Source organism: Chaetodon trifascialis, chromosome 23 (genome assembly GCF_039877785.1).
Source record: "Chaetodon trifascialis isolate fChaTrf1 chromosome 23, fChaTrf1.hap1, whole genome shotgun sequence".
Taxonomy (NCBI): Eukaryota; Metazoa; Chordata; class Actinopteri; order Chaetodontiformes; family Chaetodontidae; genus Chaetodon; species Chaetodon trifascialis.
In genome coordinates, this window is record NC_092078.1 from 10012112 (window position 1) to 10038193 (window position 26082).

Sequence of the window (26082 nt, forward strand, 5' to 3'; positions counted from 1 at the left end):
AATACTTGTGAGCATTACACAGCCCAGTCCACCCCTTATTTATAGCACTGCCTTATTAAAATGAAACCTCCTGTTTCTTGTTTGACTCTGCTTCTCAGGCGTGCTTCTGGAGCCCCACTTGTATGACATATTTGCATATTATACCTTTTTTTTTTTTTTTTTTTGAAAGATTTATACTTCTGTTGTGGCTCCCAAAGGGAAGTCCTTGCTGAGATTCATCACTACTCAGTCTGGTTCTAATAGACTCTTAAATGCTGTTATAATAAAACTACATTTTGCGCATGGCAAGCTCAAGATCACCAGCAATTCCTTCTGTCCTCTATTGGCCACTGATGGCTTTTCTATGGCTCATTACAAGGAGGGCAGGATTGCGACTGAGCAAGATGAATCCCCCCTGTTGGGCAATTGTCTAACTAACAGAGTGGAACATTCATTCAGCTGCTATGCTTTGTTTTACCCTAGCTGACAGCTCGCCTGGACTTGTTGGACGAGCATCCCCGCTTTGCAACACCGCCGGGCCTCGCAGACAACACTCAAGCATTCTCTCCGGAGAAGTCTGCCTCTTTCACTCCTCCGAGTTTGAGAGGTCACGTCCCGGATTTCAATGCCATACTAAGCAGTTCTGATCAGTACCTGGCACAGCACCCGACAAAAGAGGAACCAGTAGAGTGTGCTAACTCATACAGCCCGTTCGTGGAAATAGGGAGCAGATCTAACGTCCCGGGTGAACCTGTGGAGTCTCTTCACTATCAGAAGGAGCCACCCTTGTCTTATGGAGATATTCCAGACATAAAGATCTTAATGAAGGTAAAATATTAACATACATCAAAATCACTGGATGTCAGGGTGCATTATAACAACTTCAAAATCTCTGATTCTCTCATTAGCGTTTCTTAGCTCAATAGACTTTGCCTTGTTTGGAGTCCAGCCTTATATTTTAATTTGTTTTCACAAATAACTGTTCAATTGTCACCCTCAAGGACGAGCAGGTCGGCGTGAAAGAATCCACAGAAGACAGCGACAAGGAGGCTCTGACCTCAGGGAGCAGCTTTGAAAGGACTATCACAGTTGTGAAGGGCAACTCCAGCCTTGGTTCGTGTTAATTTCTTCACATTCTTCTTGTTTTTTTTTTATTTTTTTATTTACGCCTCAGCCTTCACACGAGTGTAAATGAGGTTGCGGGACTGAAAGGCATGTTGGCCTTTACTTTTGTGTCTTTTTTTTTTTTCTGAATGCCAGATTCGAAGCAAAATGATAGAAAAGATTTGTGGCTGTTTTCCAGTTTGAAAGGGTAATTTCATGCCATACAGGGTATTTGCATTTCAAAACCTGCCCACGGGACTGCAGCCGACTCAGAGAATACTAAATTTTAACTTCTAAACAAAAAAGGTGTTAAGAAGGCACTGTTTCTAATCCTCAGTGCCTCATTGGAAACAGTGCCTCATTTTGCTTTTTAGTACTCTTTGAAGATTTCTATTTCCCGTGCGATTCAAAAACTCTTCTAAACACATTTGGGCTTTCCACTCCTAAATAGAACATACTGATGTTATTTTTATGATCTTTGCAAAAGAACCCCTGTGCACTGCTCTAAGAGGGAGTTTGAAAGTATTAGATATATAACGTATAAATATATTATGGCACACTCTGAAACTACTCCATCGAGAGTGAAGTGAAACCAAATCTGTGAATACTGTGACAGTTTCTTGGATAATTTGCTGAGAAGTTTTCTTGTTTCCCAGCTGATTTGTTTTAGGTGGAATTTATCCGCGAAACGATGTGGTTCCACATGAATGGAGCCTTGTCATTTATAATGAAGTTAGTCCTGAAAATGTCTCTTGATTTCATGGACGTTTTGATCTTGACTTGAGGAATTCAGACATCAGTGATGATCAGTGATCGCACTTAAATGTGACGTTTCAGATCAAAATCCCAACCAGTCTCTAACGGTTTCTTCTGATCTACCTCAAAGGGATGACAGTGAGCGCCATGAAGGATGGATTGGGAATGCTGATCCGCAGCATCATCCACGGCGGGTCCATCAGCCGCGATGGACGTCTGGGCGTCGGGGATCTCATCCTGGCCATCAACGGGGAGCCCACAGCCAACCTGACCAATGCTCAGGCCCGCGCCATGCTGAGAAGACACTCTCTCATTGGACCAGACCTGGGGTAAGACACAAGGATTAGACAGGAAATAGTCACAGACATGTATCATGTGAAATTCTTCAATGCAAGATTTAAAGTGTAGAACATATGTTTCTTTACAGTTTTAGCAGATTGTCGGCTATACGAATAGCAGCACAGTGCAATGTTGATGAAAGTGCCATTTAAATCAGGAAATATCAAAACAAGTTTGATCGCCACTGATCCCTCCACTTGTTCATTCAGTTTAGTTGTTCAACACCCCTGCAAGGACACAACATTGTTGCTCGGCACAATGTGTATCGGTCTGCATTAGCCTTTACAGATGGGAGAAAAGTCTTTCAAAGCATTCTGTGCTGACTTCTGATTGAATAGCTGAGTTTTCAGTCCTGTGTAACAAAGACGTATTTTCACACCAAGGCCTCATGATAGTGTTCTTTGTTGTTGAAGAATGAATTGTGGTGAGATATGGTTTGCCTCGTACTTTTGTGAGTCACTACAAAGGGGTGCACCTCAAGGTCAAACTAAAATGAAAGCTTTACAAATGCATATTCAGTGTATCAAATATTTATTTGGAAGCATTTAATATTTAGTGTTTGTACTTGATTATGCCTATTTTTTTCTCTATAAACTGGGTAATGTACGGAGTTTTTTTGGTATGTCTAACAAAAGCTTTTCTAAACCCAAATCAATGCAGGGAGTGTAAGCAAAGGCCGTATTCAGATTGCAGAAGCAAAATAAGCTCAAGTAAATTCTCTTGTTGCCTCAGTTGTCATATGTTGTGTTAAAGGAGTCACCATTCCTCCCACCCCTTGGGGAAATTAATAAATTTGGACGTGGGATTTCACAAATTCTGCTCACTGAACTGAAGTTGGCAGTTTGTTTCGCTTCGGTGCATAAACGCCAACTCTTCACATTCTAGATCTGCTTGTGCACCTGAGGACGATCTGTGCCCATTTTATGTGTGAGTATGACTAACTTCCACGCCGCTGGTGTTTCGGCAAGAAGCCGCCATCTCGGTTTCCTTCCTCTCGGTCCCTCCATCTGCCGCCGAGGCTTCATCGCAGTCTGTTCAAGAGCTTTATCCAGACACAGAATTAGAAAGTCAGATCAGCCTAGCCGAGCGTCAGAGCACTGACGACAACAAAATGGAAAAGTTTTTTGAATTGAATTGGGGAGAATGCTGTTTTTAATATCATTCAGATACATTGATTAACATTTTAATGGCACTACGGTCGATTAACCAACATATATTTCAAATTTGTGTGGCAACAAAACTGAAAATAGTGTCAGTATGCTAACACTTAGAGTCAGAATAATATCTGGATAAATCTTGACTGACTGCATCACTTATTTGTACTTACACTTGCTGCCTGACTTCTTTGATTTCTCTGACTAACCTGTTCACTTATCACCTGATTTTACATTCACAGCTTACTTTTCTAACTCACTGTTTTTATATTAATCATTTGTATTTTAGCCCCCCCATGTCTCTCACTGCATGTTGTTAAGTCTGAAACGAACTCACTCATTTCATTATTTCACCGGGCTTCACTTTCCTCTACGTCTGCATGCCGTCACGTGTTCAAACCAAATCAACCCATCTGTTGAGGATCTGTCAGCTTCGCTCCAATGTGCTATCCTGTCCTTCAGAAACTACTTCACTCTGAATTGTTTGTAAATGGGACTTTAAGTGGGTGTCAGGTTTTACCAGCCGGCTTTCAGTTCATTTCTCTACATAAATTAGTAACCTGCTCGTGATGTAGATGATCGATACGCCCTTCAGATTTGTCACATGTTTGTCACACAGGATGTGATGGAGGACTTGATTTGCTCAGACATTTATGAAGGCAAACATCTGCTTTGAACAGTCACACGTGAAGGGCCTGCATGGAATTCATTGTGTATCTCTGCATTTAAGAAACAGACAGCTCAGTGTTACTGCTGGAGAAAAAAAGCGTCTGAATGCAAATAAGCAGATTTAAAAGAAACTATTTTTTAATGAAGAGGGGGAGGTTATAGTGCTTTCATACCTGTTTGCACTTGAATGCCAGTTCTTCTCTATTTTTATTAAATTACCGTCTGAGTTCAGAGTGAACAGGTGCATAATTACCACTTACGTGGGACATAGAGTTTCTAGAAATGGGGGAATGCCAAATTGTATGCTAAGAAATGTTCGTGTGCGTGTGTGTCTGTGCTTATGTGGGCATGTGTGTGTGTGTGTGTGTGTTCAGCATTACATATGTTCCAGCAGAGTATCTGGAGGAGTACAAAGCCAACTTAGAGCAGGCTAAAGAAGATGTCTTCACTGAAACAGCTCCAGTTCCTGCTCCAAAGTATGTCGTCGCACTCTACCGCTCTAACCTTTGTCCTGTGATTACACTCAGACATTCCACCTTAAATGGTGCCCTCTTGAGACTCCATGTAAATCAACCTGCGATGTTTGCATTCAGTGCACATCACCAAAGCACATTGTATGTATCCGTAAGGCAGTTTTGTAATCATGAAACGTTAACGTGCATGTTTGCTAGCAGGCAGCCTTTTTATTCCTTGCCTTTGTCGCGGCATTGCGACGCTTCTTTGTGTGTTAATCAGTGGTGTGGTAAGAAACCAACAAAACAGGCACTCACTCACTCACCAGTGGTAGAGGGGCACCTTTAAGTCATGTTATCTAACAAAAAGTATTGTTTGTTTTTTGTCCTGAGAGCTTAAATGAACCCCTGACTGAGGTTTTTGGAATTTTATCAAACTCTCTCCCTCCGCTGTTGTTTATTTAGAGATATTCCGAACCTCCCTGAACGGGAAGATGGAGAGGGAGAGGAGAGTGCCTCTTACAGCAACTGGAACCAACCCAGGAAGTGAGTCCACACCGTATCTTCGCTCCTAATCTAATTTTGTGAACATGTCCATGACAGACAAGAACTTAGTTTTTCTTTTAGTTACAAAAGACTTACAGTATCAGATCAGTAGTGGAGCTGCAGCTTTGAAGTGAAGAATGTCAAACTCTTGCATGCTGATGTCGGTCCCCCCGTCCAGAGTGGAGCTCTATCGAGAACCAGGCAAGTCCCTGGGTATCAGTATCGTTGGGGGCCGAGGGATGGGCAGCAGGCTGAGCAACGGAGAAGTGATGAGGGGCATTTTTATCAAGCACATCCTGGAGGACAGCCCTGCTGGACAGAACGGGACCCTGAAGACCGGAGACAGGATTGTAGAGGTGAAGGAACATTTCAGGTCACAGATCTAATCAAGTTGAGATTGTTTTTTGACCTCATTTAGATTTTAAACAATCAGAAGACTTGTTTTCGGACTAATAATGTAATCCAGTGTTACAATATGAATGTGCTGTCAGTTGAGAGATCCGAAAAAAAGCCCTGAAGAAAGTTTGTCATCCTGAAAAAAACTGCAGAGTGGAGATTTTGAGCGCCTGACAGACTCTTTTCCTTGATATGTCTTTGACAGGTGGATGGAGTTGATCTAAGAGATGCCAGTCATGAGGAGGCAGTCGAGGCCATACGCAGGGCAGGCAACCCTGTCTCCTTCCTGGTCCAGAGTATTATCCACAGGCCCAGGGTAAGTCTGTATTAGTGTCAAGCCAATTGCTAGTAACTACCTCATTATCCAAAGGTCACAATTTCCTCACTCTGAAGCTTTTTTTTTCCCACCTCAAGTAAAAATTTAGTGTACCTGCTGCACAGGCCATTTAGGGCACTTTCAAAAACGAAAATGTACAAGAAACAACCCCTGTAGAATCTGGTTTGCTTTTGACTCATCAAAGACAGTCATTTTGAAATCTTTCATGAGAGCAACAGCAAACCCAGCATGGCATATTAAATATATTAGCAAGTTTTAACCTCTAAGTGCGACACTCATTGAAAATCAGCGGATCAACAACATCGTTTGTTGTTTGAAAGTGCCCTCAGGCTTTTAAAGCATGACTAAGTAGTTTCCTGCAGGGGCTGCCACTGGCTTGGCTCCAGTGTCAGATCTCTCATAGTCAATCACTTTTCATGCATTGTTATCTATGAGATATTCCCACATGCTTCCCTTAACATTCTGGCTACTCATTAAGCCCTGTAGCAACTCATCATGTAATGTAGCACACCCAGAGGAAGGACACGAAGAGGGGCAAGGATTCATGGTGATGGAGAATTAGACTCAACTGTGGGATAGACTATAATTACGTTTCTATATTTTATAGTAACACCAGCTCTTGCAGTGGCGAAGCCAAGCATATAATTACAACCCAAGTCTCCCGTTTGCCTCTGCGGTTTAACATTATAGCGTCTTTCAGCTCATTGTTTTGGCTCTGTCCCACAGCTGTTTTGCTTCACGCTCATTACTCTCCTAACATTGTTATCGGCTATCGCAGGCAGCTGTTTACAGCAAAAAGCCCAAAGCCTCTGTATGCTAAGTGCCCAGCACCAGGAGACGAAGTTAACAACTAGCTGCTATTAGCTTAACTTCAGCTTGTTATTGCCCTCAGGAGTTGGTGAAGACCAGTAACAGAGCGTTAAGGACAAGAGGATAACTTCCATTTGTCAGGCTTGAAGAAATAGTTTTACATTTTGGGAAATATGCTAAATATGAAGCTCACGTTACAGCCAGCAGAGGGTTAGCACAAAGATGGGAAATGGATTAACAGCTAGCTTGGCTCTCTCAAAGGAAGCCAAATCTGTCCACCTGCACTTCTGAAGCATTTACACGACGAAAGAGCAGGTTTTGTTACCTTTGGACAGAGTCAAACTAGCTGTTCCTCCGTTTGCAGTCTTTATGCTAAGTTAAGCTAACCATCTGCAGGCTGTAGCTTCATATTTAGCACGCACATTCAGAGCAAGAAAGCAAATACAGTGAGAATATTTCCTCAAATGTCAAACACATCCGAAAGAGATTAATACCTCATGTCCCCACAAGTATATACTTCATTTTGCACTACAGTGACTACATTATGAGTTGTCTCAAACCTGCATGTCTGTTCCTCTGCACTCCTTTCTCAGCCTGAGTCAGTATATAGCCCAGCTCCATCACCTGCTGTAGAGAAACACACCACCATTTTCACATGCATGCCACATCGCACATGTCAGGTAATCTGTCTTTCTTTTTGTCTCTCTCATTTCTATTGCATCAGCTATCCATCACGGTTAATCTCGGCCGCCTTATCTCTCCTGACTCCACTTGCTTTGTGTCTCTCGCGCTGTTTGCTGAGTCTTTCTTCTTAACCGCATCTTTGACTTTGACATACACATAATGTGCGTATTGACGGAACTAAAGGCAAACTGGAATTGGAGATTGAGTCTGGGAGGAAAAGAACTGAGGGTTTATTGTTACATCAAGCCATCCTATTCTGTTCTCTACCACACAGTAATCTAACTGTAACAATGACATGACCCACAACAACGGTTTTTAATCAAAAGGGTCAGCAAATGGTTAAATCAATTTTGTCACAGGCACTAGCAAGTATTTCAGAAAACGTCTGTGCTGAAGGTGTGTCATGTTGACTTTCAATACACATCCAGACGAGGTTCTTAATGCAATTTAACCATGGGGGTTATTCAAATGTCATTGGTATATCTAATAAAGAAACTCATCAGATAAACAATAGAAAAGCAAACAAGGAAGTCATTTTTACCTGCGTGGCAGCGCGGCTGTCAAAATATCCCCCAGACTGCTTCTGTCCAACTGAGAAGAACAGATAAGCATTTAGGAAGAAGACATCTTTTCAATTTACCACAAACTCACTCGTATTGAGTTGCAGCTTCTCTGAAATTCACAACAATGTGCTGAATAGTGGCAAGAGTATTATTTTGATTGGACGAGCGCTGTCGGCGGGTCTATAATCAATAATGCTGTTTTTAAATGCAGCCAGCGAGAGAGTATAATAGCTGTTTCCCTTTAAGTTTCCGATCCGTCTCTTGTAAGCGGTGAATAATCACAAGGCAGCCTGGAATAATCCTCTGAAACATATTTTGTTAAAGTATTTCAGAAAAAAGAAGCTTTTGTCTGTTTTTTATTTATTAATTTTTTTGATGGGGAGGAGACGGCCGTCCTCAAGGAGGCTGTTTGCTTTAATGTTAACTCATTTGAATAGAACTGATGGTGCTTCTGCCCCCCTGCCCCACCCTTTCTTGGTCTCCCAGACGGCCTCCGATTCAATTTTGTCAGAAAGGCTCAGCCGTCATATGAAATATTCGTCATGTTGTCAGCTTGTTGCTCCTGTGTGTTGCTTCTAGAAGCCGCCCCTGCCCTTTCTGCAGCTAAATAGTCACCGCGGGTCAAGCCTCTGCTGCACTAATCAAACCTGCTTAGCTCCTGCCCTCCCTCAGGTTAGAAAAGCTACCCCGTGTCTGTCTGTCTGCTCATGTATGGGTGCGTCTTCTCCTCTGTTAACATTGTGTTAATAAAGGCATGAGTGAAGAAGACATTTACAAGACGCATACTGATCATTCAGTGTCAAGATAGCCATGAGATGTATTAAAATTTGCGTTTATTTCTCCAGATGCAAAACTTTTTGTCCTCTTCCTGCTTCCGGATGCGTGCGCAGTATGACTACTTTGAACCGTTGTTAGCATGTGCCGCCTTATTTACATCTCTCCTCCTGCGCTTTGCTGCGTCACTCTGTCACACCAGACAAGAAGTAAAGTCATAACAGATGCTTTTACTTTAAGTGCATTTTATTTTCCTCCTGTCCCTGACGTTGAAGGCCCAATTTTCCCCAATTATCCCTCAAACATTGTCCCAAGTGCCTCTCTGGCAATGTAAACAAGACAACTTGATATGACAGTGGGCACTTAACACAAATACTGTTATGTGAAGAAGTAGAAACTGCGATATCTTTTCTTTTCAAAATGCCAGATTTTCTGGCAAAAGCCTTAAAGGCTCGATCACGGGGGATTAACGGTCAAGCTTGGATCGGGATGTGGTGCTGGATACGCTTTTTCCCTCAACACATCAGTGTTCTGGCGTGGTTGCACGTGTGGGTGCGTGTGTGTGTGTGAGCCGTAGTTCTCAGTCTGGTTTTGCCAAGCTTCAAGTTCGCTGAAGAAAACAAGCGAAAGTTCGTCTTTATTTAAGAAATGTGGATTTTTCTTCAGTTGCAACACTCATAAACAGATGGTTTTTAATGATACAGCATATGGTGCATTAGACTGGTTTTGGCACTCAGAACGTTTTTTAACTTTGAATGAACTTATTAATATTTATGGGATTAATGGATTATGATACAGTATCCTTCACTGTCTGGTGACACTGAGGTGAATATTACGAATTTGCTCTTTCATTCATGAGTGATTTACCTTCATGTCCGTCTTGTATGAGGCAGTCATCAATAACAGACTCCAGTGAGGACAGAGCTGCAGCCATGACGAGGGACAACAAGGACAAGGTTGGTGTTTCCAATTACCCTCCGCTCACAGCTCGTATCAGTGTTTTGTATTCGTCACAGATTCACAGTCAACTTTGGGAAAGTGTGGCTCACTAGAACAGGCACCGGGTTTGAAATATATACCAATTCAAGCAGTCGTGTCTCGCCATGAACTCTAGATATGCTGTCAAACGCCACACTGGCATGTGTCTGTCAGTAGATGTAGGAGTCAGAAATGTGTTGTCTTCTAAAGTTGTTGCCCTTTGTCTCTTCTCTGTAGGAGGGTGACAGTCACAGTAGACTTTTCCTCCGCCTCTCCCCAACTAACCCTTTCACTCCTACCCCGTTTAAGGTTTGTGGGTCTCCGTGTTGTGCTTTCCACTTTCCGTTCTCCGTGTCTGCGTGTACAGATGTGTTGATGTACCAGGATACATTTCATGTATTCAGTATATTCTAACACGCTGTGCAGGCACACACTTGTACATGTCCTAACACCTCCTCCAGCTGTCTCGAATCCATCATGAATCAGAACGTGTTTTGTCTTTTGCTTTTTGTCACTTCCTTTAAAAAAGAAAATCACTTTAATGGTCAACAAAAGCAAATCAGAGATTTTTGGCTTGATCTGTTGTTTGAAGACAACAATTAAAGTGATTTGTTGCTCTTGGTTTTTCAGGTAAGTGCATGTATGAATGTCTGATGGGTGAATATTTGATTTTAAGTACTAATATGTGAAGTCATTTCATCAGGAATAGTTAAGTAATGATGCGTATTTCTGACTCCCTTAGCTTCATTTAACTATAACTTAAGGCTAAAGTAGGCTGATTAACCAAGTTCTGATTGGAGCCTCTGGCATCAATATGGAGCCATATTTATTTCTCAGTCTTAGACTAACATATCGTGCCAAAACAGATGAAGCTGTTAGTGTTAACCAAGCATATGGCTTCACATCGACAACTCTTACGTGCCTTCCTACCTCTACAAACACTTAACATCAAATTGATTCAAACTTAAACACAAAGATAAAGTCTTGGTGTTTCTCTTCAGCTTTCCCTAATAAACTATTTTCAAACTCCATCTGTGCCGTGACAGCCGGCAAAGCGCGAAGCGGCGAAGGCATCTCCCACCAGCACTGTCCTCCTCCTGCCAGTGGTGCCCCATGTGGGAGAGACTGATACAGACACGCTGACAGAGATCCCTGGCAGACCCGCTGAGGCAGAGGAGGAGAAGGAGGGGGAGGAGGAGGAGGAGGAGGAGGAGGAGGATGAGTTCGGATACAGCTGGAGTGAGTTCAGTTTCTCTGTTTCCAAGGGTGCTATTATATATTCTGTTAGGAAAAACGGTAGAAATGTTCATTTTGTTGTGTTTTTGTCATTGGTTTATTGAATTTCACACTGGCCAATTACAAGTAAGTCCTGGTATTATATACTCCTGGAAGTTTACTTATACTGACTAATTTAATGGAGACAGCCAGTATTCATCTCCTTAATGTAGCATGTATTATCACATAACTGCCACTAGAGGTCCTCCTAGTTCCACATTTGTCTCGCTTGCTGCAATAAAAGAGCCCTGATTCACATGCTTGAGGTGGTCGTACCTCAGCAAAACCTGAAGGACTTAATGTCCCAATTAAGCTATTAGCATCCTGCACATGTCAACTGTAGAATGAACTCACTGCTGCAAGGAGAAGAGGGTCACAGTCAGTCACATTCAGCTCAGCCAGCCAGCATAAAGGACAGACTTCCAGCCTCCAAACACCTGGGACTGTGGTGAATATATATGGGTGTGTGTTAGAGAGCGTGCCCATCCTGGGGGGATAAGATTGATGAGGTTGGGCCTGAGAAGGTGAGTTGTGGAGATTAGTACAGGACTGATGGTTCAACAGTGGCAGGGAGCCCAGAACAACAGGAGCCCATTGGTCTGAATAGTGGCTATCTAACACACCACAGACAGGAGAGGTGGATGACAAAAAGAGGGGGAGTGGAGTGAGAAGAGGGATAACAATAGAGACAAGATTGAGACAAAGAAATCGAAGGTGAGCCCGAAACAAAACAAAAGACAAAACAGCAATCTTAAACCATTTTAGCTTTTACTTTCTGCACATTGTACCAAATCCGAATACCTGCCTTTTCTGAGCAACACGACGAGAGCTGATATGGAGGCGCAGGCTCAAGACAAATCTGGCACTGTTCCACAGTATTGTCAGCTTACATCTGTCTGCTATGACTCTCACCTCCCTCATTCAGAGAACATAATCCAGCGTTATGGCAGCCTCCCAGGTGTCCTGCACATGATCGAGCTGGAGAAGGGAAAGACGGGCCTGGGCCTCAGCCTGGCAGGGAACAGGGACCGCTCCCGCATGAGCGTGTTTGTGGTGGGGATAGACCCCAACGGGGCGGCCGGCAGGGACGGACGTATGGTGGTCGGGGACGAGCTGCTGGAGGTAAGTTGTGTATTAATCGTTGTTCTCAAGTCAACTAAAAAAGTTGGCAGGATATTTGACTCTTTACAGTTATATGGTCTAGAATTGAAACATATAATGTCATTGCTTTTGGTTTCCCTGTTTTCTTTTACATATTTACATGAAAAAGTGTGTATAATGATATATTTTTATATCCTCACAGATCAATGGGCAAGTCCTCTATGGCCACAGTCACCAGAATGCATCTTCCATAATCAAGAGCTCTCTATCCAAAGTCAAAATCATCTTTGTCAGGTATCAAAACATCTTCTCCTTCCTATTAAACGTTCTGTGAACACATTTTCATTGCAACAGGATCTACAGTTCATATCAGACAGTGCTTGTAATGAAAGCTGACATGAGAAAATTCAAGTCTATTGTAATGCTACTCAAAATTCAACAGAGGGAGCTATTGTAATTCAACAGAGGGATGCACGTGAAGGTGAAGTCATGTCATCCACATTCAGTGGGGACTAACAGATTCTTCCTCATGCACATATCGAAAAAGAAAATTAGGTTTTATCTCGAGATAATTAATCCACCACAGCAATTTATTTTATGTGTATTGAAAATATTTTAAAACCTTAAACTAAGGTGACTTTGACGATGGAAACAGTGTTTTACCCACCATTACAGCTCCAAATCCACACTACATCCTAGTTTTAAACAAGTTTTGTGTAAGTAATGAGGCAAATAATGTATGCGTACAAAATGTAAGCATGCATACAAAAAATCCTGATTTTTGAGTGTGCTGTTATTGCAGGGTATTCTCCCACAATGCAATGGACAAAGGAAACAGAAAAGCTGTTGTCACTGTAAAAAAAAAAAAAAAAAAAAAAAACTCTTTGTGGGTGGTTGCGAAAAACCTCCAGAAACATCCCATAAAACAAAAAAGTATGCTAAATTTTTAGACAAACATTTGCTTTTTGGGAGTTTCACTTTAATGTTGCAGCTCATTCACAGCTAAGTATTGTATCAGTGAACGTTCATTTCTTGACCTATGTATAGTACAAACTGTATGCAGTTAATATGTAGTCTGGAAATTTGGCGTACAGTAGCAGCTGACATATCAGCATAAAGTCACACACAGTATGACCCTTGGCCCTCCCCCGAACAGCCTCTGGCAGGATCACACGACTTAACCTTCTACTTTACTCACATCCCTTTCCTGACCCCCTGAAAGAGAGACACTGTGATCAGAGCACGTAAATCATGGCTCGGCTGTCACGAAGCGGAGGAGCGACGATTTACTTGAGTTATGACTCTTTGGAACAGGAACACGGAGGCGCTGAACCAGATGGCTGTGGGACCGGTGAGAGAGCACGAGGGAGACACAGTGGAGCCCCACGCTGAGGTACGACTGCGCTCGCGGCCACACACAACGCACACATCACACACATGCACAGGCGCTACAACAGAGAGTGCATCAGACGTTATGAAACACCGACAGGCCATTATTAGTACTTGACTCTGCCCTTATGTATTTAGTTTTTACCCTCTGTCATTTTCCTGAATTGTTTTCATGTATGTTTGGCTCCGAAAAGTCTCTTTGTGTGGTCCTGGAGATCCCAAACTCCCATGCCTGTCTGTAACTCCCAAGACAACCAAAAACCACAAACAGTGGTGTAGACACACAAGCACTCAGTACTGTACTCTCACCGGCCGGCAGACGGGCACACAAGCTTCAGTTATTTCCTTCATACTGTACCAACTGCTGCCCGTTTCCTCACAGCTCGAAACAACTGCTGCTAATGGCGACGCCGACTCTTCAAAATACGTGCATCACATCATAAAGCTGAAGGTGAGACATGCTGGACCTCCCATATTGACAGCACACACACGAGAACCCTTTTGAAATACCAAAATAAAGACAATAATAGGGAGAAAGTTGGAAGCAATGCAATAATGAGGGAGGTGTATACAAAAAGTCAATGGGGTATGACCGAGAAGGAGAGGGAAAGCACACAGGAGCAGTGGAGTCTGACAAGCTGCCAGGAAGAAGAAAAGAGACAGAGCACTGTCAAATAAAAGGGTGAATAAACTCAATAAGTGAATAGAGGAAGAGCAGTTCTGAAGGGAAATCAGGGTTCAGTTCGCCTAAATAATAAAAAGAGGAACGCCTTGTGGTGTTTTCTACATAGTCGCGCGCGTATTCTCCAGATTTACTCGTCAAGGTTTTCAGGCATCTTACACTGAAAAATATCACGTTTGAAAAACCCAGCAGCAGGAAACAATTCCCCCTGAAAGCTGCTTACAGTGAAGCGAAGTCTGCAGATGTCATTCTTTGATTCTTTGAGCGCCACCGATAAAAGTCCATTCAGCTCTTTCAACATCTGCACGACCACATGCAACAAGAGGCCATTTGTGATTCCTGGTGAACTGACCTTTTAAAAAGAAGCGAGACAAAAGCAGGTGGGAAAGAGAAGAGGGAACAGGGAACTCAGCGTTAATGGAAAAGCGATAGCACCTGGATGGGAGCCTTATTCTGGGACTATCCATATGGTATATAAGGCAACAGGGGACGGCGTTGTAAATGCAGCAGCATCTGGGCGAAAGTCCTCTCCAGGGCCAAAATATCAAAAGTGGGAAGGTGTCGCATGAGCTCATTATTTTTGTGGAGATAATTTTCACGAGTTGCTGGTGCAGCTCCATTATTCAGCCTGTGTTATGGAAACGAGATGCATGTGTCAGTCTGCATGCTTTTGCTCCACACAGCTGCCATGTTCAGATCTATAATATTGCTGTAATGTCCGTAACAGGAGGATGGAGGACTTGGCATCACCTTTGAGGAGGGGAACACTGAGAGCGGAGTAGAGATTCAGAGTATATCTGAAGTGGCGGGACACACGGGCAAGGTATGCGTCGCACACTGCAGCTGATGGTTCCTGTTCATTGTTCAGCTGATTTCTAATCACAGTCTTGATCTGCTCATTGCAGGAGGGCTGCATGAAAGCAGGGGACAAACTCTTAGCTGTGAATGGTGAATCAGTGCTCGGCTACACTGTGGAAAAGGTACTCTGCGTCAGTGGAAATAAGCTGTAATCATCGTGTTGTATTTCCCTTTGAAAGCGAGGATTTGCTGAAGTTTTCCTAATAGAAAATGTCTTGTATGTAAAGCTGGAGTCTGATTAGTAATTCTACTGTGTTTTAGGTCAATTCTCTGCTGAGAAAAACCAAAGGTCCAGTGAAGCTAACCTTCTCTACAAATGAGACCCCCTCCTCCTTCTCCTCTCCCCAGTCGAGCTGCCAGGACACCGCTTGCACAGATGGCGTCCTTGCCAGCTTGCCCAGCATGCCGAGTGCTGCCACGTCTACCTTGAGTCATCCAGAGGTGGAAGCAGGCGCAAGTAAGTCTGCTTACTCAACAAGATGTCCTTTTTGACTTCTTATTCAGGAAGATAAATAATGGGTCAGTGCTTTATCAGACAACTCACTCCCTTAATGTGCTGCTGACAAGATGAACAGATGACATACTTTCTTAAATGACACCTCACTTCAGGTCTGAGTCGCTCATCCACTCCCTCCACTCTGGCCTGCGACCCGGCGACCTGTCCCATCATCCCCGGGTGTGAGACCACCATTGAAATCTGCAAGGGCCGCACAGGCCTGGGCCTGAGCATCGTGGGAGGCTGTGACACCCTGCTGGTAGGACACAGAAAATATGGCAGCACGGATTAGTTTTCTAAAGCAATAACTGATCTAACAACACAATCTTCACTGATTTTACAATCCACAGTCCTTTTGTCGAGCTACACTGTCAATTTGTAATAACTTAAAAAGGTTTTGTGACTGTACTTTTAATGTAAAGCCCACCATGCCACCCACTTTGAATCTTTGGTGGTGGTATAACTCTGGTTCGTAATAGCCGTGGCAGCTCAGGAATGTAGGAAATGATGTTGTCACAGCCTTCCTCCTCCTCCTCCTCCTCCTCCTGCCATCCTCTCTTCAGTCAGCCCATCTATTTTGTCTGCTCACTCAGGCTCGGGGTGGGGGGGGGGGGGGAGCAGCTCTTTGTCTGGCCTCGGCCACAGCAGACAATATCCAGCCCCGGAATGTAACCTCTGAACCCCAAATGACACTCACACTGGAACGCAAAGAAAACACACTTGAGGCAGGAAAGAAAGGATGAAAACTGAAAACAATGGCAATTGCAAAAAAAAAAAAAAAATCACACATGCTCATCATTTTTAAAACCATTCTCTGCTCCAACATGGTAGTTGTACAATTACTTCAATTTTTCCCCCACTATTTACTGTCTGTTACTGTATTCCTGCTCGCCTTCTCCTCCTATTCTGTACTTATTTGCTCTCTATCTTGCTTCCACTTCAGGGGGCCATCATTATCCATGAAGTCTATGAAGAAGGGGCAGCCTCGAAAGATGGCCGCCTGTGGGCAGGAGACCAAATCCTCGAGGTGCGGCGCAGTATAATGATCATCATGTATGACCGAGATTAAAAGGCTGACTTAAGACGTGGCTAGCACAGGATTTTTTAACACTAAAGCTTGGGTTTCCAAGATTTGGTCATGTAGTTGAACTGCTGATGTATATCTCAAACTTAAAAACAACCACGAGCATGAATCCCTCTGTGCGTCACGCAGAGAGACAAGTTAAGTATCCCAGCTCAACTTGGATTTGCCCTCAGTTCGACCTCGTGCTTTGTCACAGAGGGAGGGCAGGGGTGGAGCTCATGAGTTTAGTTATGGTAGCTCAATCAGCAGACCTGAATTGAAAGGCACACATGCATGCATGCACACACACACACACACACACACACACACACACACACACACCCTTATGACTTAATTGCCCTCTACTATTCCTTTCTGTCCCCGAGCCAAGCTGCTGTGTTTAGAAAATAAGGTCAGAGAGGAGAAGTGAAAAGAGCGGTTTCCCAGTCCGCAGCAATGCCGCGAGCTGGGAAAAATCTTTTGCACTTCCATGGCGAAAGCTAATGGGGTATTTCCCCTCTTTAATGTGGTAAAAAATGAAAAAAAAAAAAAGCTGGACGTCAAGCCTTCAAGTGACCACTTGAGCTTCTTTTGTGGGAGGGCTGCTTCCCTTTAGTGAAATCTAAGTGTTGTAACATCACCCTGTGATTTTCATATTCCAATCCAGTGATCAGATATCTCAGCAGTTTGGGTTTCTAGAGAGGAAATGCGACCTCAGTGGCGAAAGGAAAATTCTGTTTTAGCTTTGAATTAGCCTGCACTTCTCACTGTCGTCCTCTTTCTTGTAACATACAGTCGGTTTTCTATTCTCCTGTTGCTCTTATAAAAGAGGCCAATGTTTGCTAATGCTAACCTCCATTTTTCTCTCATCACAGGTGAACGGCATCGACCTGCGTGAAGCCAGTCATGATGAAGCCATCAACGTGCTGCGACAGACCCCACAGAGAGTCCGGCTGGCGGTCTACAGGGATGAGGCCCAGTACAAGGAGGAAGACCTGTGGGACTCGTTCACCGTAGAGCTCCACAAGAAGCCTGGCCAGGGCCTGGGCCTGAGCATCGTGGGGAGGAGGTGAGAGGATGTGGATTCATTCCAGTGCTAAATGAGCTTTATGTATGAAAAATAGTTGCTTCATGAAAGAGCTTGCAGTTAGCATTGCAAGCTGCTTTTTGGGGTCACAAAAAGAGTTAGCATCTTAGGAATAGCAATTATTAGGATGAGTAGAAATAAATATGTAAGACTGGTACTGGTAATGAGAATCATGATATTCTAATTAATACTAAGATTAAGCATAGTTTGACAGTAACTGTGTCAATTTTCCTTTTTAATGCAGATCACGGGACCAGAGGTAATCATTCCTAAAAGATCTGTACATTTAAATAGTTCGTAGTGCGTAGAGAGTAGAGAAACAGAGGTCTAGTACATCCTTAAAACACACCAGGGTTAAAAGGACAGTTTTAGATTTGACCAATACAACCACATGGACCTTTTCCTTATGGAACCCTCAGCATTCGTGGGTTTAGATTAAATGGTAAGATGTTGTATTTGGTGTGTGCAAATTCCCGTGCAGATTCCAACATGACAGGGCTGCTAGGTGTATTTGACGGTTGAATACCTGCTGGATTGCCAACATGTTAAACCACCAGAATAGGTTTGTGTTTGTCTGATCATATTCAGCGGCGCTAGCGGTGATCATGACTCTGGTGCGCTGCCACAGATGGGGCTGTATCAGGAAACGTTTCTGCTTTTGCTCCCATCGCAGCCTTTGAGGAAGATTTAGTAGGACGTGAGCTGGCAAATTGCAGACTGTCTCGACACACAACTCAAAACAGGCTTCTATTCTTGCAGTAGCATTTATGGGAAAAGGCCTGCTGGTCCGCATACTGACAGGCTGCTGCTGTCAGGTGTGTGTGGAGCGTGGTGATTGATCTTACCTCTGGGATCACCCTCAGGAATGTGTTATACCGACCATACATGTATATGCACTGCTAATTATGTGTGTAGAACTTTTTTTTTTGTACAACTGCAGGGTAAAAGGCCCGAGGTGGGGTCCTGGGTTGAATGGCTTGGATGGTAGTAGTCACATCAACTTTTAATGTAGTTGTAAATCTTCACCTCTGTCAAAGTGGTTTTGCTACAAAAGTGGAAAAAACAACAACTAAAATGCTCGATAGGATGGAAAAGGCAGCAAGGGAGACAACCTAAAACCCTCGGCTAAAACGGAAAGTGCAAGCTAGCAGTTAGTGGTGAGGAGTTGTGACAGCCAAGTGTCTTTGGCACTGGGGATTGAGCGGGATCAAGTTGCTGTGCTTCACAGCTCCTGCCTGTGTTAGTTTTATCCACGTGGAGATTGGCACTTAAGATATGCAAAGTCCACAGCGGAGATGTGCTTCTGGAAAAAGAGACACAGGCCGAGGATTCGCCATCATCTTCTCTGCAGTTTACTTCATTTCCGAGAGGTCCGAGTCAGCATGGATGCACTGAATATGTTGACCTCTGACTGCAGACAAATGAGGGCATGCTGTATTTTCCCGGCACAGCACCAGTTGGTTTGAGAAAGGATGTTTTCCTTTGTTCTCCTTTACTGCTCACTGTCTTTTTCTTTTTTGGTGGATAAAAGAGCCTTAAAACCCAAATTTGGTTAAGGGGGGTAAAAGCCGGGGGAGTGGCTGAGGAGGGACAAGCAGGTGGCAAATACCACAGCTGTCAATCAAGAAAACAACCCCAAAGATGTGCTCCCCATAAAGGCTGAATGTCTCCACATCTCCTTGATGAAAGGCACCAATACACCAATCTCATGAAATAAGAAAGTTAAATTCTCTGTGATAGCTTCTCACTTTCGATTCAATGTGGAAAACACATCTAGGTCACACTGGGAGTCGGGGTGGTAAACACACTCTTTGCTATTAAATATTCCATCTTGGCAGCTGCTTGTCTGCCGCTTCCCAAGGAGCAGAAGCCACATTTGTGCAGAGGTCCATTGGAAAAATGGGAAATTGCTGGATCAATAGTGTACCATCAGTTAAATGCTCAGCAGCACGAGTCAGCAGCATGGTACAATTAAGGTCAGGTGGTGAAGATAAATACAGTGGGACTCTCGCCAACGTGAAGGCGTTCACAGTAATAGATGTTATCTCGCTGTTTTCCCTCCAGGAATGACACAGGAGTATTTGTTTCCGATATTGTGAAAGGAGGTTTGGCGGACACTCACGGCCAACTGATGCAGGGCGACCAGATCCTGTCAGTCAACGGGGAGGACGTCAGGTCGGCCACTCAGGAGGCCACGGCGGCGCTGCTCAAGGTACGTCGGGCCCTCCGCAAAGTGAGTGAGCGGCACGTCTGCTTTAAACTGTCGGATGACGACTTTGAAAATGATGTTCCTTGTGCTGCAGTGCTGTGTGGGGCCGATAAAAATGGAAGTCGGGAGGTTTAAGGCAGGCCCCTTCCACTCTGAAAGACGCCTGTCTCAAAGCAGTCAGGTAATCGACTGGAATTGTGAATAGAAATCGCTGTTCCCTCGTCCTTGAAAACAACAAAACAAAGCAACGCTGAATGTCTTTGTTTCAGATGAGTGAAACAGGCAGCTCCAAGGTGGCCTCTCAGTCTTGTTCAGACTCTGCAAACATTCATGATGACCCTGACAAACTGATCAGGAGTGCAGATTGTAAGTATCCTCAGAACTGCACTTCATGAAGCGTACGAGTTAGGCAGCCATGGGACAAATGGAAACAGTGGAGATGAAGGCATTCTGACATTGTTTGCTTCCCTACAGCTCCAGAGCAGCAGGACACCAGAACAGTGGAGTTCACTAAAGGTCCCAATGATTCTCTGGGTATCAGTATAGCAGGCGGCGTGGGAAGCCCTCTGGGTGACATACCCATCTTTATCGCCATGATGAATCCTGTCGGCGTGGCCGCTCAGACCCAGAAGCTCAAGGTACCAGACTGAGTAATCTTCTTTGGCTTCCAGCGGAATACGCAGAACTCGCATACCAGCAATGCTTGTGTGGGATTTAATGCGGATCTCGCTTATTTACAGCGATGTCATTTACTCGGTTTGTGAATCTCAAATCCTCCCAAAGGTCAAGAGCCTCCAGCCTTTAGCGGCGACCTTCGCAGTTTAACGTCAATTGTCGCTCTGTGTGATGCAGACTGGAGGAGGACAATAGCCATTGCTAACACGGATAATAAATCTCCCACTCCTGCATTCAGATCACTAAGCCTACAGAAGGGCTCATTGAAATGAAGAGAGGGAATCTTGAATAGTATATTCATGCTGCTCGATCTTTTCAGCCAGAATGAGAGATGAGAGTGCTAAATAATGAAATTACTCAGCTGAACGCGGGCGTAGTTTTGCTTTTATACGCTGGTGTGAATTATATTTTCAAATGGTATTAGCCAGTGTCTCTGTTATCATGCAATTCCTCCACACTTTGTAACATGTTTATAGAAGTGGTACTGACACACAGTGAGTGTTCATTGTTTTAAAGGTCATACAGCCAACTTTTGTTTCATTTTCATTGCTGTTACCTTTTTTTTCCAACTCAAACCTGAGCCGTGTTTCCATCAACGTATTCTTAGGCACATTTTGAAGTATCGCATGAGAAAAGGTCAATAGAAATGGCAAAAAAAATCTGTCGCAAGAAAAAGTTTTTCCGCTGGCTTGAGATGGTTTTTGCCTGTTTTGAAAAAGAGTTCAGGTGTTTCGCCCCCACAGATTAAGTCTCCCCAACGCTCCACGCGGATCTGACCTAACCTTCCTCACATTAATCTCACATTATTACATAAAACAAACTGAAATGACATATTTCCATCATTTATTCCATTTGAGGTTGGGCGGGTGCTCGTTTAATTACGTCATCTTGTGGCGCTCCCGTCTTCTGCAGTGCGATAATGATTTTCTGCTCGGAGAATTGGCGCCACCTACTGCTTCCCTCGATGAACCAAATCCTAATATCAGCGTACCAGTAGTGGACGGAAACAAGCATTATTTGCATTTTCATTTGCCGATTTTATCGAAATTCGGTTAAAATCTGCGATACATTTGGATGGAAACCCAGCTACAGGTGTTTTACTTTAAACGTTTCCCTGAGGTAGCCTTTTAAATCATGCTAATCTCTCACTTCTACAGATTGGGGACCGCATTGTCAGTATCTGTGGGACGTCTGCTGAAGGCATGAGCCACTCACAGGCTGTCAATCTGCTCAAGAGCGCCACGGGCACAATACAGCTGCAGGTCGAAAAACCCCACGCACATCCAGCACACACATCCACTTTTCCTCTCAGCCTTTGTGTCCTTATCAGATAAACCTGCAGACACAGTTAGATAATCGTCATTTGAACATGCGCTGTATTCTTTACTTTATCTATGTACAAAGTTTTCACCTGAAAAGAACAGTGGTGGCGGCAGACTTTGAAGCACCATAAAACCTGTTTCCCTCATCCAGCACTGCCACCATGCTATCAGTCTTTATCTGGCAAGTGCAGCATAGCATGAAAGTGTTTTCATGCACCTGTAGGTGATCGCAGGCGGGGACACCACCGTGACGGGCCCCTCTCAGGAGCAGGCAGCTGGAGGTCTTACACCCAGCTGCATCTTCCAGGACGACCTCGGGTATGAACTGCTCGTTGCACAGAAAGAATATTTTTGTTATGTCAGTCTGTCGAAGGGCCTGGGTCTCAGGAGGGTTATACGAGTTATAAGTTTGTTCTTTTTGCTGAAGGGAATGTAGTTAAAAGTTTTTGGATGTCTCACAAAAATGTCTCACTCCAGATTTCTATTTTATATCAGCCCTCCCTTGAGCACAGATCATTCGGTCGCTGTCAGTGGTGATAATTGTTTAGTCAGTAGCTCGTGGTGGCTGGAATATATGGCAGACATGTCTCACTGTTCTGTGTTCGCTGTAATTTCTAATGTGCAGTTTGGTGCATGTTATGAAAATTAATGATTCACAATCATGCTGGTTTTAATTTGACACCATTTTAAATGCTGGGAGGCCTTTGCTTTCTTCATAAACTGAACCATATGGTTCACCCCTCCCTCCCCACTCTACTAATTTCTGCACAGTCCCTAAATGTCTCTGTCTTCCATCAGCCCTCCTCAGTACAAGACCATCACTCTTGGACGAGGACCAGACGGACTGGGTTTCAGTATAGTCGGAGGGTTCGGCAGCCCCCACGGAGACTTGCCAATCTATGTTAAGACAGTTTTTGGAAAAGTATGTCACATATTACGTCATTTTACATTTGCAGAATTGACGAATTGTGTGTCATTAATCAAAACTCTTTATTGCATGTGTGTGTGCGCACTTAGGGGGCAGCAGCAGAGGACGGCCGTCTGAAGAGGGGGGACCAGATCATGGCCGTTAACGGGCAGTCTCTGGAGGGCGTCACGCATGAGGAAGCTGTTGGCATCCTGAAAAAGACCAAAGGAACTGTCACGCTCACTGTGCTATCGTAGACACACACACTATCTTCAGTACTTTTCCTACACTTTGCATTACACCCACAGTTAATCCACGACTATCAGACTGAAACTTTTCAAGTAGCAACACACCTCGCAGGTGTGACCAGCACTATTTCACAATTAGAAGATTGTGCTAAAATCACCTGATACTCGATACACTCGTGTCCATGTGCACACTGAAATAAGAGCAACCATATACACTGATCGTGAAGATGCTTATTGCTCAACGTAGCTTTGAACACTGTGATCCAGCCTACTTCAAGTAGACTTATGTGTGTGTCAAGATGAAAGCGCTTTCATCACTCAGTTTCATAAATTGCTCCCAAAATTGTGCGTGAGGTCGATATATGAATTCATAATTTGCCATACGGTTTACAGTTTAATTAGCTGTTATGTGAATCATGTAAAAATCTCAACTCATTTACATTCCAACGCTCTGCTGTGACTGAACATTGTGGCTCCAGTATTTTGCTGTTCCCAGTATTATAATGAAAGGATGGTGAGATAATTATTTTCAGGAATATTTTACAACAGATGGCACCCCAAAGCAATATCCGAATATTTCAACAGAACAGAGACTATTTTTCAATGTCTGGGGTCTGCTTATATCAGTGACTTCCCTCTAAATTCAGAGCATGAAACAACGCAAAAACGCCCTTGAGGCAATTAACAGATTAGCTGGATTTAGCTGATGGCTATATTAGCTGATTATAGCATTATTTGTCTTTTATGTTGCACTGCTGTTGGCAAGTAATCATACTGGTTTTCCTGAAAGGCTGACGCTGCTGTAAATGGTGTTAATCAACTTATCATGAAGTCACTGAGAGCATTTTCAAGTGCTGAAGGCTGATATTGTAAATACACAGTGTGTTTCCCTGCAGGGGAAGATGTGAAATCCTTATGTCTTGGTCCTTAAACTAAGAAGAATGGTGAGTGCGTGTTTTGACTAGAAGAATTATGTATGTGCGTGTGTGTGTGCGTGTGTGTTTTGACCTCCTCACTGAAATATAGTGCTGCTAAAGCCGATATATAAGGTATTATGTCACAGTATTTTTTTTTAAAGTGTTAATGTTCACTTCATGAAAGTGCACAAAAGAGTAAAGGACCTGCTATCTTGGTCCTCAGTGTTTAACTTGTCAGATGATTATATAGTAGACCTGTGCGCATTGTGACCTCATTATTTACCCAAAATAAAGTCTTCTACTGTGTAGTCATTAGGGATGTGTTGTGTGGTCTAGTTTCAGACAGTTGTATGTTCTTTATCACCTTAAATACTATGTGGCTCTAGTACTGTCAATCTGACAGTATTGAATTTATTCACACCGAACTAAATAAAAGTGACCTTTGGATTCAATCAGTGTGTATCGTCTTGTACTTTATTGTTCCTCGCGTGGCTTAAGCGTCCTCCGTCGCTTCGAATAATTGACAAAAATATGAGTGGGAGCACGTCATTAAATCCACAGAGAAAACAAGCTTGTTAAACCTCAGCTGAGTGACTATAAACTTAAATATGAAAATGAATGTTCTTAAGTGAATAATGGCAGCTGAGCATTGTGAAATGCAGGGCAGCGTTCCAAGTGCATCAGCTCTTAGTCAATCTAACTGCTCCTTCCTGAACGCTTGGGTTATTGTACGGTATACATCACAGCTGCCATGCATCACCTAAATACATTTTCCATCCAGGAGATAAAAGCAATTTATTGTTGCTGGAGGTCGCATTTAAACGAAAGGGGGACGGATCTAAATCAGAAGCTACACCAAATTGAAATGAAATGTGCATGAGCAAAGATTTATAGATAAAGGATAATACAGCCATGTGGTATGCTCTTGCTTGAATAGACTCTCTGTTGTCACTTGAGACTTAATAAAGCCTGGATAGAGAGAGGCAGAGCTCTCCATTAAAATACGGCATTCCATCTGTCTGTGCAGTGATGAGCGCAGCTGCTTCACAGCCTGTCACAGGGTTTGTGTGGAGTCCTTCGCATGAAGTCCATTTCTTAAGTCGGTTTACACCAAACACGGGGGCCCCCCAATTAATCACACAAGTCGCGCCAGACCTTTGAAGCTCTTTGTCTAATGAGGTCTGAGCTCCGTTCAGATTCAGTGGGCTGATGGAGAAGAACACTGCAGTACTTTTATAGTAGAAGTACATACGCCCAACTGTTGGGTGACTCCTTCACCCCGAGGTCAAGACCCAACGCAGTTACCTGCAGCTGCTGTTAACTCAACCGCAAGCTAGCTAGCACCTGTGCTTGACAGCTGAGCTCTCCTCAAGCACCTGTTGTTTTAATGGCCCCGCTGGGTTTCGAGGCTCCCCAGCCTCCCTCCAGGTTAAGGAGACGCTGGTTGGTTTATCCTATAGCTCGTCTGCACAAGCCTTTTAGATGCGAGATCAGATGTTGCGACTGTGTCACGCTTGGCTTGAATGCGGGCAAATGGTGTACCGTTTCCACCATGGCGCCAAAGCTGAATCACTTTAAAGGACTGAATTATTAAGATGCCCATCAGGCCTTAATGTGTATTTCCATGGGATTTTCCCATGAAGACTCCTTTTTTGACCTCAACAACAAGAGTTTGCAGGAAGGACGCTTTTTATGTCCTCTTGCACGCAAAATGTCAACTCCATAAGCAATGCATTTGACCCCGCAGCTTTAGATGCAAGCCATGAAATAAGCCTGTCGCCGCCTGTTCAAACATTTCCGGGCTCAGTTTTATGACTCATGAGAGCTCCACTCCGGCTATCGAGAGGTTAAGCAAACAGAAACCCATAGTTGATGATTGGGCATGATGAGTCAGCAACCATGCCAAACTGGACGCCATCATGCCGGTTGAACTGCTACAAGCTGTTTTGCTCAATTTATTGATCATCACAGGGAAAAGTAGGGACAAGGTGGTGGAGATCATTTCTATCAGTCCAAGTAGATTTTGCCTGGGCTTGAAAGCAGGGAATTTCTTTGAACTGCAAGAATTTATCATTCGTGTTATCACTGAAATTTGGCCATGAACTTGTGCTAAACCTCACGATCAAAGGGAGGCTTAGACTGGGTTTCTATCATCTATTATGTATCATTGTGTCAACAACCTTGGTTTAACCAATGCTTTGATAAAGGTTCAAATGCATCACCAACACAAATGAAGCAGAGCGCTGAAGTACTGGCTGACTGATATCAGATATTTCTAACATGTTTCACAATCATTGGCTCATTAATACTTG

General features: G+C 43.6%; 1 protein-coding gene across 1 annotated transcript in view; it reads left to right on the plus strand.

Annotated features, from left to right (window-relative positions):
- LOC139351438 (multiple PDZ domain protein) overlaps positions 1-24222 on the plus strand; it is a 41566-nt gene extending 17344 nt beyond the window's left edge. Inside the window, exons 19-48 of the mRNA XM_070993322.1 lie at positions 463-807; positions 981-1092; positions 1970-2168; positions 3064-3105; positions 4376-4477; positions 4919-4999; positions 5178-5355; positions 5601-5711; positions 8369-8461; positions 9457-9519; positions 9779-9850; positions 10588-10780; positions 11742-11938; positions 12120-12211; positions 13232-13310; positions 13689-13757; positions 14716-14811; positions 14894-14968; positions 15108-15303; positions 15456-15601; positions 16286-16369; positions 17281-17474; positions 19557-19704; positions 19796-19882; positions 19971-20067; positions 20176-20339; positions 21534-21638; positions 21922-22016; positions 22497-22620; positions 22716-24222. Coding sequence (XP_070849423.1) covers positions 463-807; positions 981-1092; positions 1970-2168; positions 3064-3105; positions 4376-4477; positions 4919-4999; positions 5178-5355; positions 5601-5711; positions 8369-8461; positions 9457-9519; positions 9779-9850; positions 10588-10780; positions 11742-11938; positions 12120-12211; positions 13232-13310; positions 13689-13757; positions 14716-14811; positions 14894-14968; positions 15108-15303; positions 15456-15601; positions 16286-16369; positions 17281-17474; positions 19557-19704; positions 19796-19882; positions 19971-20067; positions 20176-20339; positions 21534-21638; positions 21922-22016; positions 22497-22620; positions 22716-22862 — 3786 coding nt within the window. The 3' untranslated portion in view covers positions 22863-24222. The remainder of the gene's footprint in view (positions 1-462; positions 808-980; positions 1093-1969; positions 2169-3063; positions 3106-4375; positions 4478-4918; positions 5000-5177; positions 5356-5600; positions 5712-8368; positions 8462-9456; positions 9520-9778; positions 9851-10587; positions 10781-11741; positions 11939-12119; positions 12212-13231; positions 13311-13688; positions 13758-14715; positions 14812-14893; positions 14969-15107; positions 15304-15455; positions 15602-16285; positions 16370-17280; positions 17475-19556; positions 19705-19795; positions 19883-19970; positions 20068-20175; positions 20340-21533; positions 21639-21921; positions 22017-22496; positions 22621-22715) is intronic.
- Positions 24223-26082: the final 1860 nt, after the last annotated feature.